The 16,985-nt window shown below is 46.1% G+C and overlaps 1 protein-coding gene across 4 annotated transcripts in view; it reads right to left on the bottom strand.

Moving 5' to 3' along the window:
- Nucleotides 1-16,985, bottom strand: part of LOC121275411 (nesprin-1-like) — a 198,822-nt gene that overhangs the window by 177,625 nt on the left and 4,212 nt on the right. For 2 of the 4 annotated variants that reach the window (XM_041182983.1, XM_041182985.1), the window contains exons 2-7: nt 14,732-14,926; nt 14,210-14,344; nt 8,268-8,441; nt 5,388-5,549; nt 4,978-5,172; nt 1,984-2,157 (exon numbers count right to left, since the gene is read on the bottom strand). In XM_041182983.1, the coding sequence (XP_041038917.1) occupies nt 1,984-2,157; nt 4,978-5,172; nt 5,388-5,549; nt 8,268-8,441; nt 14,210-14,344; nt 14,732-14,926 (1,035 nt within the window). Of the gene's footprint in view, nt 1-1,983; nt 2,158-4,977; nt 5,173-5,387; nt 5,550-8,267; nt 8,442-14,209; nt 14,345-14,731; nt 15,115-16,985 lie in introns of those variants that run through there. The other 2 variants (XM_041182982.1, XM_041182984.1) reach the window with 2 other exon arrangements.

Raw genomic sequence — 16,985 nt, 5'->3', positions numbered from 1 at the left:
TTCTTCCATTGAGCTGCAGCAGATACTCAGCAGACCTAGCCGGGAAAGGTTTGTTGTAGCAACGACAGATAATGATTAGGTGTTCCTTATGGGAAAATTCTAGCAATAGAAAAACTATCAACACTACCCCATTGACTGTTCCTCCACAGCGGCCAGCATTTGGTGATTATGCTAAATGGCCATCTAAAACTCATACGTGCACATATCAGTACCAGCCTTGCCTCAGTGGTAGCCTGAGTCAAAAGATCAAGTCCCACTCCAAAGACTTAAGCACAAAATCTAGGCTGACACTCTCAATATGGCATTGAAGGGGTGCTGTATTACCGGTGATGCCATCTTTCAGATGAGATGAGATGAGATGCCTGCCAAGTGGGCTGAAAAGATTTCACAACACTCAATAGTAGAAGAGCAGGAGCCTCCTCCCTAATGGCTGCCAGGTTTCCTACAATAGTGACTACATGTTTTGAAAGTATTTCATTGGTTGTAAAGCATTTCTGGGTGTAATCAGATATCATGCTAAAATCCATTATTAAAGAAGTAGTAGCAAGACATTTTGAAAATCATAATACAATTAGGGAGAGTCAACATGGTTTTGTGAAAGGGAAATTGTTTTTGACAAATTAGAGCTCTTTAAGAATGTTACAAGCAGGGTGAATAAAGGAGAACCAATAGATGTAGTATATTTGGATTGCTAAAAGCCACTCAATAAGGTGCCACATAAAACGTCACTACACAGGGTGTTGGGGCTGATACATAAGCATGGATAGCGGATTGGCTAAATAACAGAAAACAGAGAGTTGGGATACATGGGTCATTTTCAGATGACAAACAAACTAGCAATGATCAGTGCTGGGGCCTCAACTATTTATGATCTATATTAGTGACTTGGGATAGAAGGACCAATTGTATTGTAGCCAAATTTGTTGACGATACAAAGCTAGATAGGAAAGTAAGTCGTGAGGAGGATATTAAGGGATATCAATAGGTTAAGTGACTGGGCAAAAACTTAGCAGATGGAGTATAATGTGGGAAAATGTGAGGTTCTCTACTTTGGCGGGGAGAATAGAAAAGCAGAATATTGTTTAAATGGGGAAAGGCTGCAGAATGCGGCAGTATGGGGGGATCTGGGTGTCCTTGTACATGGATCACAAAAAGTCAGCAAGCAGGTATAGCAAGGAATTAAGAAGGCAAATGGAATGCTGCCCTTTATTGCAAGGGTCAAGAAGTATAAAAGTAGGGAAGTCTTGCTACAACTGTATAGGGCATTGATGAGACCACACCTAGAGCACTGTGTACAGTTTTGGTCATCTTACTTAAGGAGAGACATACATGCATTGAAAGCAGCACAGGGAAGGTTCACTAGGCTAATTCCAAGGATGAAGTGTTTGTCTTATGAGGAAAGGTTGAGCAAGTTGGGCTCATACTCATTGGAGTTTAGAAGAATGCAAGATAAACTTATTGAAACATATAAGATTCTGAGGGGACTTGACACGGTAGATGCTGAGAGGATGTTTCCCCTCGTGGGGGAATACAGAACTAGAAGGCACAGTTTCAAGATAATGGATCCCCCATTTAAGTCAGAAGTGAGGAGGAATTGCTTCTCTCAGAGGATCGTTAGTCTTTGAAATTCTCTTCCACAGACAGCAGTGGGGGTTGGGTCATTGAATATATTCAAGGCTGAGTTGGACTGATTTTGATTGTCAAGGAAGTCAAGGGTTACAGGGGGCAGGCAGGAAAGTGGAGTTAAGGCCACAATTAGATCAGCCATGATCTTACTGAATGGCAGAGCAAGCTCGAGGGGCTGAATGGCCTACTCCTGCTCCTATTTCTTATGTTCTTATGTATGTTGTTCTTATGTTATACAAATCCAACATTTTTGTTCTTATACAAAAGCTATTTAATGACACAACTCATCTCAGATAAAAATCTAAACATGCAAGGGAATTCTTTTTTATCTGTACTTCTTTGAGCTAGAGCCAATACCTGACAGTCAATGAGCTGTTCCTCCATGTCCATCTGCTCCTTAGGGACCTTCAGTGTAGCGTCCAGTGTGGCCTTTGTAATTAGAAGCCAATTGTCCAGTTCGTCAGCCTCACTGAGATATAGTTGAAGAGCTTGTTCCTGGCGCTGTTCCTCCACCTGCTCATTCAGCCTCTCCTGAAAAAGCAATCAAGGCAACACTTTTATGCATTCCTTCGCTGCTCAAAATGCAGTTGCCTCTACATCGGGGAAACCAAATGTAGATTTTATTTTTCTTTATTCTTTCATGGGATCTGAGCATCGCTGGTGAGGCCAGCATTTGTTGCCCACCCCTAGTTGCCCTTGAGCTGAGTGGGTTATTAGGCCATTTCAAGAGGCAGTTAAAGTCAACCACATTGCTGTGGGTCTGGAGTCACTTATAGGCCAGGCCAGGTAAGGATGGCAGATTTGCTTCCCTAAAGGACATTAGTGAACCAGATGGATTTTTACAACAATGATAGTTTCATAGTCGCCATTACTAGAATAACTTTATATCCCAGATTTATTAACTGAATTTAAATTCCAACAGTTGCCCTAGTGGGATTTGAACCCTTGCCCCCAGGGCATTAGCCTGGGCCTCTCGATTACTAATTCAATGACATTACCACCATGCTAACATCTCCCCAGATTAAGCCATCGCTTTTCTGAACACTCCAGTCAGCTCACAGGTGTGACATTCATTCAGTTATTTGCCACTTTAAAACTCCATCCCATTTTGACCTCTCAATTCTTGGCCTGCTACACTACAACTTTCTGACCTCAAACACAGAGAAAAAACTTCAGATCAGGGTCACTATTTCTATTTGTGATGATTCTGCTGTGACCATTTACATCTCCTCCAGGCCCACATTTATTTCTTTACTTGTCCCATCACCATCCCATGTTTGCCTTACACCCTGATCCCTTTTGTCATTTAATCACTCCTGCCTCCCACCCAATCATAGACCTCCTTTCTGTTCCTTCCTCCCTCCGCCGACGACCCCACTTTTCCCTGCCTCTGTGCTTGCTTATAAGCTCTTAAATCTCTAAGATCTTCTGGTTCTGACATTAACTCTGTTTCCCTCTCCACAGATGTTGGTCTCCTTATTTAAGGAAAGATTTAAATAGTTCGGAGAAGATTTACTGGATTAATACCTGGAGTGGATGGGTTGTCTTAAGAGGAAAGGTTGAACAGGTTAGGCTTGTATCCACTGGAGTTTAGAAGAGTAAGAGGTGATTTGATTGAAACATATAAGATCCTGAGGGGTCTTGACAGGGTGGATGTGGAAAGGATGTTTCCTCTTGTGGGAGAATCTAGAAGTAAGGGACACTATTTAAAAATAAGGGGTCACTCATTTAAGACAGAGATGAGAAAAAAATTTTTTTCAAAGGATTAAAAGATTTTGGAATTCTCTTCCTCAAAAGGTGGTTGAGGCAGAGTCTTTGAATATCTTTAAGGCAGAATTGGATAACTTCTTCATAAGCAAGAGGGTGAAAGGTTATCGGGGGTAGGAGGAATGTGAAGTTGAGGTTACAATCAGCTCAGCCATGATCTTATTGAATTCTGGAACGGGCTCAAGGGGCCGAGTGCCCTATTCCTGCTCCTAATTCGTAGGTTCGTATGTTGCTCGACCTACTGAGTATTTCCAGCATTTTCGTCTTTTATGGTCACAGAGCTAAATGGGTGAGATGGGTTTTAATAGGCAATATTTTGTTGTGCTGCTAGAATAGGTGCCGTGCATCAAAAGCTCTGCTGGGATGAGTCCCAACTGCTTCAAGCTTGCTTTTGTCCCACTTGAATTGTAGAATAATGTTGCTGCACAATGAGTGCCTACGAGTGATTAAAAGACAAGGCAATATGCTCGTCAACTAGTCACACAGGAATATTCTTTTTTGAAGGCTTATTTATTTAGATATTCATCAGCTACAGTAAGATAGTTCCCCACAGCTGAGAATATTAGGCTAATCCAGCAAGAACATTACAGGCGTCAAAAAACTGGATATCTTTTAGGGGTGTCTTTTGAGGTGCACTTGGTGACCCAAAGTAAAAACATGGAAAATCGTAAGGGTTGAAAATATCATCAGCCCAGCTAGTCAACCTTCCTGGTGTCCTAGCACCTGTATCCAATAATGAACTTCTCTTCAAAGTACTTGTCCAATTTTGCTGGAGTGATCCCAAGCTCTTTGCCCAGCCAACCCCTCTTGGTAAGCACTTAAAAAGCCGGCCATCCTCTCAGTGAAATAGGTGTTTCAAGTCCTGCCAAGTCCAGTCCTTCCCATTTTGCACTTCACCCCCTTTGTTCTGCTATCCCACACCAATTCAAAGAGCCTTGTCCAATCCTCTACATCACGCAGACTGACTAGTTTGAAAACGTCAGCCATGTTCCCCTCTACCCTCCCCCCGTCTTCTCTGCAATGAGAAGAACACCGATTTGAGCCAATTCTTATACATTTTATTCTCAAGGCTTCCCGTTAACTTTGTGCCTTTTCCATCACAGGAAGCTCTAATCGGTTTCCCCAAAATGAACACTTAAGGTCACTGGATGCTTAACTTTGCTCTGACTACAGTCAGCTCCCTTTACATACGTTTGTTACTGTACACCGTCAAGTATCTGCACCTCCCGCCAACCCGTCCCTCAGTCCCATCACCTACCCTTGGCCCATTCAGTCCATCACGCATGTGCCCTCTGTCTGAAAGATCACTACACAGCACCATTTACCCAGCCCATTGCCCATTCAGCCCTCTTAACCTTCTCAACTCTAATGAAAAGAGCCCCAATTTTCCTAAGTAAAGTATCTCTTCCAAGGGCTAATTCTATCCAGGTGCACACAAGTCTCCTTTCTGGAATTTGATAGATAGTTAGCAACAACACATAACGACAGCAGCATTGAATGATCAGACAAAGACGGAATGGAAAACACCTAAAAGGCAGAATCCTTTAAGAACATGAGCAGGTGGAGAATTCAGAGTCTACAAACCTCGAGAAGCTGTTTCTTTCCCAGTGCTTTCATCTTGATGGTGGCCATGCGCTCCGCGAGGACTGTTAGCGTGGACTGCATAGCCAGTTGGTCAGAAGTGTCTGTGTCCACAGTGTCGGACACCAGCTCTTCAGCAAAGCAGATCTGGAGCTCATTGATCTCATCCTGCAGCGTCACAATCTCATCCATCAGTGCCTGGGAGACACAAAACCACAAATATCCTTAATCCAAATCTAACAAACCTCAAGACTCAAAGGTTACCAGTCACTGTGATCAAAGCGTGGAGGGCAATGCTGGCTTCTTTTGAAACCAGTGCTGTCTGTGCGTCAGAGAGACGAATGCCTGGGGGAAAATCAGAGTTCATTGATAGCAGTAACGAGCTAATCAATGACACTCCTCAAGAGCCATACCTGGTGTGCGGCCATCTGGACGTCGTGGCTCTTGCCCGCATCAAGCGCCTCACCTAGCTTCCCCTCGATCGACTCCATCTTGGCTGAGACTGACTGGACGGAATCCTGATACTTCTGCTGTCGTTCAAGGGCCTCATAAAGAGTGCGCTGCTTTTCACTGATCTGCAACAGGAGAGGGTTTAGCGGGCAAATATTTACACAGCAAACTCTGTCAGATAGCTGGTTATCATGCATGTTAGTCTAAAAGAATTTACTCCACATCCCATGTGACCAGCATCACCTCCCCCGGAAAGTATAGACTGGTGGAGAAAACAAAAGCTTGTACACACACACATACACTCTCACATGCACACATGTGCACTCGCACGCACGTGCACTCACACTCATTAAAATCTCAGGCTTCTTCAGTCTACACACAAGCTTAAACATAAATTTTGAACATAGAAATATAGGACTTAGGAACAGGAGTAGGCCATTCAGCCCTTTGGGCCTACTCTAGCATTCAACAAGATCATGGTCGATCTGGTTGTGGTGTCAACTCCAACTTCCTGTCTGCTGTCCCCATAACCCTCGTCTCCCTTGATCATCAAAAACCTATCTATTTCACCCTTCAATGACCCAGCCTCCACTGGTTTCTGGGGGAGTGAATTCCCCAGACTAACGACCCTCAGAGAGGAAAAAGTATCTCCTCATCCCCATCTTAAAAGGGAGATTTCTTATTCTTAAACAGTGTCCCCTAGTTTTAGTCTTCCCCACAAGAGGAAACATCCTTCTGGCATCCATCTATCGAATCCCCTCAGGATCTTAGGTGTTTCAATAAGATCACCTCTCATTCTTCTAAACTCCAATGGGTACAGGCCCAACCTGTTCAACCGTGAAACACTAAATATTTCTTCTCCCAAATTGTGCATCTGCCCCATAATAAGATTTACAGTCAAATCAGCTCTCTCCTCCTATTCTCGTGCCATCATTCTTTAGACCATACTTCCTTGGGAGTCAGCCATGCCTCAGTAGTAGCATTATCCTCTGAGTCAGGAGCTTGTGGGTTCAAGCCCCACCCAAGGGACTTGAAGTACATGCTTCAGGCTGATACAACCAGTGCGGACCTGAGAGAGTGCTGCATTGTCAGAAGTACTGGCTTTCAGATGAGACATTAAGGCTCCTTCTACCTTCTCAGTTTTTCTTCTTTCATGGGATGTGGGCATGGCAGGCAAGGCCAACATTTGCTGCCCATCCCTAATTGCCCTCGAGGTGGTAGTGGTGGGCCACCTTCTTGAAATGCTGCAGACCAACTTTTCTGTAGGTTTGGTATAACTGAGTATCTTACTAGGCCATATCAGGCACAGCTAAGAGTCAACCATTTTGCTGTAGGAGTCACATGTAGGCCAGGCCAAATAAGGATGGCAGATTTCCTGCCCTAAAGGACACTCGAGAGCCTGATAGGTTTTTACAACAATCGACTATGGTTTCATGGTACCATTACTGAGGCTAGCTTTATAATTCCAGATTTATTAATTAATTGAATTTAAATTCCACCAGCTGCTGTGGTGGGATTTAAACCCATGTTCCATCAGCCAGGGCCTCTGGATTAGCAGCCCAGTGACATTATATCCCATAGTATTATTCATAGAAGGGCAGGAGAATTCTCCCCTGTGTCCTGGCCAACATCTTTAAAACAGATAGTCTGGACATTTTTTTTTATTTATTGGTGGGATATAGGTATCGCTGACTAGACTAGCAAATTTTGCCCATCCCTCAACTGCCCTGGAGAAGGTGGTGCTGAGCTGCTTCTTGAGCCGCTCCAGTCCATGTGGTGTAGGTACATCCACTGTGCTGTTAGGGAGGGAGTTCCAGGATACAATCTGGATGCCTTGTTTCCAGCATTTCAAAGGGACTGCACTTCACAAGTTCTTCACTGGCTGCAAAGCACTTTGGGACGTTCTGAGGTTGTGAAAAGCGTGAGAAAGAATGAAAGTTTTTTTTTATTTACCCTTCCTCATCGAAAGCTTGTCCAGTTAATAATCCTGCCTTATCATCCTACAAGTAAAACTCAAAATCCTTATATGTCTGTCATGGGGTTTTCATTGCAGCTACCCCCTTTGATGGCAACAGTGTCAATAAGTTCTCAGCTGCACTCATTCTGATTGGCCCCGTGCCCCCTCACGCTCCTGTTTCATTAGATCAGAATGCAAAATGCAGCACAGTGGGACAAACCACACGTGTGTTCCATACTGAGCACTCCCGGGTGGCAACACGAGAGGAAGGTCAGCTCCGATAGCTCCAATTGTAGAGCTCAGGTGCAATGGGATGAATTCAAAAGGAAATTAGACTGTTATCTGAAAAGGCAGAACGGCTCTCCTTATGTGCTGCTGTCATAACCATGATTCTGGGGTACAGCAGCACAGTGGCCATGTTATTGGGCCAGCAATCCATTGAACATGAGCTCAAATCCCACTACAGCCCTTTGAGAATTTGAATTCAGCTTAAAAATAATCTGGGGTCAGCAGAAGCTACCATGAAGCTATTGGATTGTTGTAAAAATGCAGCTGGCACACAGATGCCCTTTGGGGAAGGAAACCTGCCTTCCATACCCGTTTTTGTCTGCATGTGACTCCAGTCCCAAGCCTTCAGATTTAGCAAGTGGTTAAAGAAGGTCCACCACTACCACCACCTTCTCAGGGCAACTTAGAGATGGGCAATCATTGCCACCTTCACCAGTGACACCCATATCCCAAGAATGAACAAAATTCGATCAGAGCTACAGGAGGGAATCAGCAGCTCGGGACAAAGGAGAGGAGCAAGAGAAGGAAACGGGGGAAGAAAACAGATAAAGAGGAAGATTATTTATGGAGGAAGATTATTCATCAGTCACCAGCTCACCACATTCTTTAGAGTTTCCCAGGAACGCTGCAGGTCATCGAGCTTCGAGGAGGTCGCGTCGCCCAGCGTGGTTTCAAACGGTTCTTGAAGAGATGCTGCAATGTTCATGTCCTGAGCGTCAGGAGCTGCTATCTGCAATTCGTCCGCAGATAATGTTGCGTAATAAGTACTATCCTAGAAACATAAACATTTAGAACTGAGACTCACGACTACAGAGGATCAAGTGACTATAAGCTGTATCTATACATGCTACGGGGTTAGAAAAGTCAGGCCTTGAGATTACTCCAACATGGACAGTTAACATCACTAATAACTTTTATGATATAGTATTACAAGCAAATCTGGTTTCTCCTCATTTTCTTCTTCCCTTGTATCCATCAGGCTTCCAATTTTCCAACAGCCCTCCCCCCCACACAAGCCTCACAGCACCTCATGCAAGGTAAAATCCCTGTTCCCATTAATTCCCCTCCATCTCGAGTTGCCGATGCTAACAGATCTTGGTGCTCCGATTTCGGGCTTGTCCACCAGTGCAGCAACAGCACAAGGAACAGCCATTTTGCAGCTTCTAGATTTGCGGGTAGTGTGAAGCAGTGGAAAGATTCACAGGTTGATTAACAGGCTGGCAGGCCAGCTCACCATGCTCCTTCCACATAATGGCCACAATTTTTCGTTCGGTATGCGGGCAGGTACCCGACACGCTCGAGCCTAAAAAAGCGTGCGATATTTCGGTCGGCAGGCGCGGGCGAGAGTCGGCAGCGTGCACCCCGCTGTCAATTAAGAGGCCTATTAAGGCCATTAAAATTTCAATTAGTGGGGGCTTTTCGCTGCCCGTCCAACGTTACATTTGGCGGGCACGCAAATCGGCCAGGCGGCCTTTGCATTTTTGAGGAAACCTCATCCAAGGGCAGGATGAGGTTTCCGAGTTTAATTCAAGAAAAAAGATCAAAATGCGTGGCCACAATTTTAAACATCCCTATGTTGCGGTGACTCATTCTGATGCGTGGACATTTTTTCAAGATTTTACATTATTTGTATTGATTTTAAATTGGTCAGCTCCCTGAGGCAGCTCACTGCCTTCAGGGAACTTTCCTTCCGCACTACCCCACGACCGCGCTGACTTCAACGCTCACCCTCCCCCCGCCCCGGCAGCGCTGAGCGTTTCCTGGCCGCTCCCGGGCCCGTCAACCACGCCGGTACGCCGGCGTCAAAATCCTGTCCGATGAGCTATTGGCTACCCGATTACCAACACCCTTTTGCCTGTGCCGTCACCTCAAACCAACATAGCCAAGGTTGGCTTTCACAAAAACCATACAGGAAGATAATGTTTTTAATATAAGCACAGCATGTTAAATTAATGGAGGGGTGGGGAGTGAGGGGAATGAATTTCCAGTGTGTTCGCCTGTCGGTCTGTCATTTTTTTGCCCTTCTGATGTTACAGGAGAAAAGCTGGGTGACGAAGGAGGAAATTGACCCCCACGATCTTTAAGGGGTAAAGCTGTCTCATAATTTTTATTCCCATAGGTTAGTCTCCCTCTCCTCATCCCCAATTACAGCAAAGTTAGTCATTCGCCCTGACCTTCTGTGGCCACTGCACATCGGAACCAGTAACATTCCTGTACATTTGCATCTCGTATGTCTCACAAACGTTCAGGTAAACATGGTGATCCCAGTGGATGGGATCTCAATATTGCATCCCTCCATAACCTTGCCCCCTTCTCTTTTTCTGTAATCTCTTCTAGTTCCACAACTGTCTGAGAATGCTACATTCCTCCAATTCTAGCCTATTGGATGTCATTGGTTTCCACCATTCCACTATTGCTGGCCGTGCCTTCTGCTGCTCAGGCCTAAGTGTTAATTGTGTATTAACTGTGTTTAATTATACGCAGGTGGTGGGCATTAACTGGGGTTTCACATGAGCACACAGTGAGGACACTTATTGAAACTGTGAAGGGGGTGGAGTTCAGAAGTGTATGCTTGTAATGTTTAACTCTGTAAATAAATGTAAGACTGAGTAAAGATTGGCTCCAGTACTATCCTTCACCAACTTCCGGAAGTTGAACACTAAGCTCTGGAATTCCCTCCCAAAACCTCTCTGTGTTTCTATCTCGCTCCTTTAAGACTCTCCTTTGGCCAAGCTTTTGGTCACCTGAAGTTATATCTCTTTATGCGGCTCAGTATTAAATTATGTCTGATAAAATTCTTGTGAATCATCTTGGGTTGTTTTACCACATTAAAGGTACTATATAAACATAAGTTGTTGGTCTGTCAGCACAGGACAAGGATTTTTTTTTAAAGTTTGCGGGTGTGGAGGAAAGAAGGGGAATGCCTATTACATGTTGTACATTCTCTACATGAACTGCTGACGGTGTGGCTTTCAAGTAGGAGGCTCCAGGTCTGAAACCCAGGCAAGGCCAACTCATGCTCGCTATCCAGAAACCCGCATAGTGCCCATCTGTGGTTCCTGGGCGCAACCAGGGTTCCCTGGTGGCTCTGAAGCGATGCCATCCATTGTAGAATAGCTTGACAGCACTAACAGGCCAGCCCATCACACATTTGGAACAACCCATTCGCTCTGGAACACTGATGTGGGAGCATATGCCGTTGGCCAACAAGGAGGAAATAGGGGAAAATTGGGGCAAATAATACACTGTACAGAACATCAGAATCAAGAGATGTGTGGAGGAATGGTTACAATCCTTCAGTCATCAGAGAATTATGATCCAGATTAGATAGCAGGGACAAAACAACTGGAATCATCCTAATTGTAGCTGGGATGGTATAAATGGGTAATATTGTAGTAGAGGGACAATCGTCTCTGGGGGTATTAGAAAACTAGGGGCATGGCTCTAAAAATAAGAGTTAAGTTATTAGAGTAGGAATGGGCAAAATATAGCCCAGGGACATATCCATCCCATGAACTGAGTTTATCTGACTGAACTGCGACTTTCAGCATGGGGCCAGTGGGACCCTACGGGACTGCAGAGACTTTCCCGGGAGAGCGTGGAATAATCGGAGGAGCAACAATCACAGGCGGAATTTTCCCCTCCTGCTAACAGCGGGAATCGTGGCTGGTGGGGGCACTTAATTTTGCAGGAGACAAAAAATCTGTTTCCCAATGGTAGGATAAACTGTTGGAATTTTGTTCTCCCGACTTTCAAGGCAGGTTAAGGGCAATGTCAGGAACCCTATTTTCATGCATTAGCATCTCACGCACGCTCATTAACCTGGCACCTTGCCCGAATTAAGTTTCCTCTCCAAATTGAGTTATCTGCCAGCGAGAATTTAGACCATTTAGTTTTATGACTGTGTATATGTGGCGTGCACCTGCTGAGCTTCACCTCTTCCATGAGTTTAAAGTGCGTACGTGTTGCTCGCTCTTTCTTGAAGACTTTGCATAAATTCACTCAAGTGCCGGTAGCACGTACCACGCCAAGGCTGGATAAGGGAAGCAGGTGAAGGCTGGAAGGAGGAGGGTAGGACGGCAGAGTGGAGGCAGGCTTACAGGGGAAAGGGGGTGGGGAAAGTATCTGAGGAAGTGGGGTGGGGGAGGAATGTTTGGGGAGCAGGGGGGCAAAGTGGGTCCAGGGAAGGAGGGTGGTGGTAATGTCCAGGAAAGAGTGAACAGAGTGTCCTAGAGGACGTGGTCGCTGGTGTCAATGGTGGGGTTGTGAGGGGAGAGCTCAGGATACTGAGGTGATAGGAAGGACCAGCAGTGGGGGGTGGGAGTGTGATGTGGTAGGATGGCAGGTCAGGATGTGTCAAGGAGGGGTACTAGACAGGTGATAACAGGAGGAGACAGGGTCCACATGGGCATGGGGATGGTAACGGGTTTCGGTTCTGAGACGAGGAAAGGCATATGGGGGTGGATGGTGATAGGCTCCAGGGTAACGGTAGGAGGTTTATGGGTGACAAGAGTGGAGAGGAATGGTGATATTGGGTGGGTTTCTGGCAATGGGTTGAAGTTGGTGGGTGACAGGGGGAGGGTAGAAAGTGTGGAGCAAGTTTGAAAGGTGACGTGGACCATTTCTCCAAACTGACTTTGACCAAAGAGTTAGTCAGTCAGTAAGATCCCTCCAAGTGGGAGGAGAGTTTTCAGGTGGGTGGGGTTCAAGGTCAGCACAAGTGGTCGACTAAAGGGACACCCTAATAATCATGAGGCCACTGGATGTCAAAGATGCTCGGTTGTGTTCTCCTCTTTATGGTGAACCTGCACAGCAGCAGGTTTGTTCCTGACTCATGGGTCGCATAACATCGAGATCCCAGCAAGTGGAGCTGCCGTTCATCCTGTGCCATTTGCTATCGGCTGCAGTCAGAGGCAGGGATGAAGGGACGAAGGGAGGTGGATGCCTCCAAGGGTCATGGCTGGTGGAGGGCAGCCAACCTGTGACTCCAAACAGTCATCCTCCCGGGTGAATGGTCATGGCTGACAAAGGATCATGCGGCTCGTCTTTCTATGCTACCAAGGCAATGGTCTCTCTACAGAGTTTCCAGAGTACTGGAGACAAACGAAAAATGTCTGCGTGAGGATTCCTGCACCTGGCTCTCATCAGCCTAGTTAAAGAGCAATGTCTCCATACGCATTTATGTATGAACACGAGGAACACTCATCTCTGGTCCTCCAGGATGTCCTTTACCTGGAAGGGGTGGGGTGGGGACACCATGTCTAGACAGAGGCCAGGTGAAGGGCTTAGCATTTGCAAAAGATGTGCTCACTAAATGTATCACTTCAATTCGTTCACACATCCACTGAGGCGCTGATGATGCAAGCTGCAGGCAACCCTGCCTTGGTGACAGCTCTCACCCAGGTGAGGGCTCGTTGCCGGTTGGCACAGCGCGAGGAGGAGCAAGGGTCTGAGCAGCAAGAGGCAATGGGGCCTCTAGGAGGTCAAGAGGCTGGCAAACATGGACCACTGCAACTTGTCTGAGTATGGGTCTACCGCGGGCTGTGCTCTTACGTAGAAATGAGCGAAAGACAATGCCAGAGGTGCCCTTTTATGTCCCGGGATGTGGTTGCTCACATCTGCCAGCTTCTCTAGTATGAGCTGTGGCCACAACGACTCTGGAGGAGTAATACGGAGCTCCTGGCCTGCAATGAGTGAATGTGTGTCCGGGTGCCTTTAAATATGGCGCCAGGACCTTTGACCCCACGAGGTAATGGCGGGGCAGGGGACTTCCTGCCCGCCCCACCATGAGATTCACGAGCTCCTCACTGATGCATAATTGGTGAGCTCAAAAGCATAAGATCGCCTGTGTTCACCCGTCCGGCGGGAATTGTGCTGACTTTCTCGCCCGCCACCAGACTTAGTCTCCAGGATGGAAAATTCCACCCAGAAACTTGGAGAGGGGAAGGAACTCAGATTACCAGCTTTTAGCTGTACGGAACAGAGCGCGACCTCCTCTGAATGGCCACCAGAAATGGTCTAAAGTAATCCAGTGAGCGGCAGCAGGTAAGGGGCTTTCTGCGAGGTGGGAACGCAGTGTGGCTGCCATTGTGAGGAGGAGAACGCACCTGGAGGAGCACCAATGGCAGCATGAAGATTTACAACGTGAGTAACTCTCATTGGGAGAGAGTTAGTAAACAAGAGGCGTGACATTCAGTAGATGAGGCAGGGGGCTGAAGGGATGAGCTTCAGTGTACAAGTCAGGGCACTAGCAGGACGAACAAATGGTCTTTTCTCGCTCATGAATTTCAGCAGAATGTTCCAATGTGCAACAGTGACAAATCAGCTCAGGGCTGTATCCAGATCGGTAATTTATTTCTAACCACCTTGATACATGATGAGCTTCGGAGGCAAAGTACATTATTCAGCAATATACATTTTACAGGATAATGCCCTTCTCATGAATTTGAGGGAGCAGTGGCCAGATATACCAGAGTAATGCGATGTCTAACTACTGATTAAGCATGCGAACAGTGAAAAGGATTAAGCAGAAGATAGTACCTGGTTACCAGACACATCAGCATTAGGTGAGGGAGAGCGACAAGCGGTCGGAGAGGAAAGCTCACTGTTGGTTCCCTCTTCCCCAGACTCCTCAGTGACAGGTGAGAGCAGCGTATGACAGCGCCCAGCTGTCATCTGATACAAACCAAGCCAGAGGGAGCACGGTTCAATAAGAGAGAGAGAGAGATCAGGACAGGGGTTACATTAAATCACACTGTAAGGCACAAATCATCGAAAATACTACAACTTTCTTTAGTAATGTGAAACAGGCCTGAATTAAAAACTCAAAAAAGGCAAGAAAAATTAGCGTTAACCCATTCCCCCCTGCTGACTATCTGAGAGAAATCTCCATCACAGTGTTAACTGGGGGAAACATTCCAAGGTTGGTGGGGGGGGGGAAAGGGTTAACTCACAAACAACAGGCAATGAGATAAAGCAGGTGATTAAAGCAGGAGGATGGGTGATATTATGTTAGCACCAGTCGGTGAGCAATGATTAGAGGGAGAAAGCCAGGAATCTTACCATCACCACAGAAGGGTGTGCCGTGTGTGAGGGCAAAGGTTCACCATCCAGCTCCTCCATCCCTTCAGAGAGTCCCTCCACCTCAGTGACTGTCAGCAGCATCGTGGCATGTTTCGCTTTCATGGTCAGCATCTTGCACTTGGTATTCAGTGCAGCAATCTGCTCCTGGTACCCCTTAATCTTCTGGGCGAAATCCTGCTGAGACATTGTTGATGGGACAAAAGAATAGGTCAGAGCTTCATCCAACGCCTCAGACATTCACTCCAGCCTGGCCCCTCTTCTCTGCTGGAACAGCCAATGGGTGAGGAGCCGGGGCTGTGACCAAATCCATGCATCAACAGCGAGCCTTGTACTCCGATTTTCAGGGTATGTGAGAGCGGTTGAGAAAGAGAGAGAGCGAGAGGATAGCAAAGCAGGATCTCTACCACACAACCTCTAGAGGCAATCTGCACTGCACAAAACAGGAAATGAGCTGAGTAATTGGCTCTCTCCCATCCCCCAGTGCAGAAAACACAGATCTGACAGAAGCAGCTCCTGCATTACCGGTTTCACACAGATCTGAACCAGCAAAGGAGGAAAGAGGCAATCTATCCATGTCTTTCCATTGTGTGAACGGAGAAACAGATGGCTGACTGCTAAATATCTGGGTCACATGGTGATGGGGCTGATTAGAAATGCTAGGTTCAGTGTTAGTTCTCCAATCAGTTGCAGCCTAACAGCTTCATGCAGCGGTCTGTTCAATGCTTCAAGCTTACAGCATTTTCTCCCAGTTGGCCCCGTTATTGGGGCTAAACTGTAGCATATTAAAGCACCCATGCAATCTAATTATTCTGCCAAATCCTTGCTGCACAGTTTATTCAACTCTCTTCCACAAAACCTTACCGTTTGAGAAATCAGCCCAGAGTGCGTGTGTGTGTGTGTGCTTTTTTTTTAAAGTATCCGGTAGTACTGGCCCCATCACTGCGTAGGTGTGCACTGATGAAAAAAGGAATCATGTGGTTTTTTTTTTGTTAAAAGCTGCACAAAGGAACTCAGTCCCCCTTTCCTGGTCTACTAATCATGATCAGGTTCTCCCTGCAATCCCAGAGTCGGTTGTCAAATGGTTTTGCTTTGCAGCAATGCTGCAGCATTTAGTTTGGACTTGGAGTCAGGATTAGAACCAGGCGTTGAAGTGAAGCAGACGGAGATGCTTTTCTCAACCCAGTCGAGGCTTTGATACCCACTTTACACTCTCTGCGAGTTATGATACTGGTTTGAAGGATACACTGACGCTCACCGACACTGATCTAGTGTCGAAGCATGCACAAAAACTCCGGCTCAGTTCCAGTTCCAGCTGTGGCATAGTGGTATTGCCACTGGACTGGTATTCCAGAGACCCAGGGTAATGCTCTGGGGATCGGGTTCAAATCCCACCATGGGGCAGATGGTGAAATTTGAATTAAAGGTCTAACATTGCCGATTGTCGTAAAAACCCATCCGGTTTTAATGCCCTTCCTTTGGGGAAGGAAATCTGCCATCTTTACCTGGTCTGGTCTGCATGTGACTCCAGACCCACAGCAATGTGGTTGGCTCTTAAAATGCCCTCTGAACAAAGGCATTTAGGGGTGGGCAATAAATGCAAGTCTGGTCAGCGACACCCACATACCACGAACGAATAATAAAAAAAGAGTCTGGAATAAACTACTGCAATGTGACCACACTAATGGTACAGCTTTGGGGGCCCATGGCCCACTCTGTGAAAGCAGCTCAGGAGAACGTACACATTACAACCACAGTTACTTTCTGACCACTATAAACAGACGCCCACTCCCGATAATTTGTTTCTGCCTGATTGGCAGTACTTCCACGTTCCACAGAACTTGGCCCTGGAATTTGCAGTCATTAGAAATCCAAAACACCCTCCCTTGGACCTGTGAACCCCCCCTTCAATCAGATTCATGGATCCTTCATAAGCAAAGCAGAGTTTAAACCAGGAAATGTGAATTAGAATAGTGAATTCAGTGGTAAATCATGTACAGAAGGTGAGGGAATGATTAAGAAATATAGAAAGAAGAAAAAGTATTTTTTTAAATCTCCAACAATAATTAAAATCTGTAAAACCAAAACAACATACTGTGGATAAAAGCAAAATACTGTGGATAAAAGCAAAATGCTGCAGATCATGAAAATCTGAAATAAAATCTGAAGATGCTGGAAAAACTCAGCAGGCCATGCAGTATCGAGGGAGAGAGATATAGTGATATAGGTCAACAAC

Source organism: Carcharodon carcharias, chromosome 2 (assembly GCF_017639515.1).
Source record: "Carcharodon carcharias isolate sCarCar2 chromosome 2, sCarCar2.pri, whole genome shotgun sequence".
In the NCBI taxonomy this organism is placed as follows: domain Eukaryota; kingdom Metazoa; phylum Chordata; class Chondrichthyes; order Lamniformes; family Lamnidae; genus Carcharodon; species Carcharodon carcharias.
The sequence above is the reverse complement of the archived record's forward strand: the minus strand, read 5'-3'. Positions and strand labels throughout refer to the sequence as shown.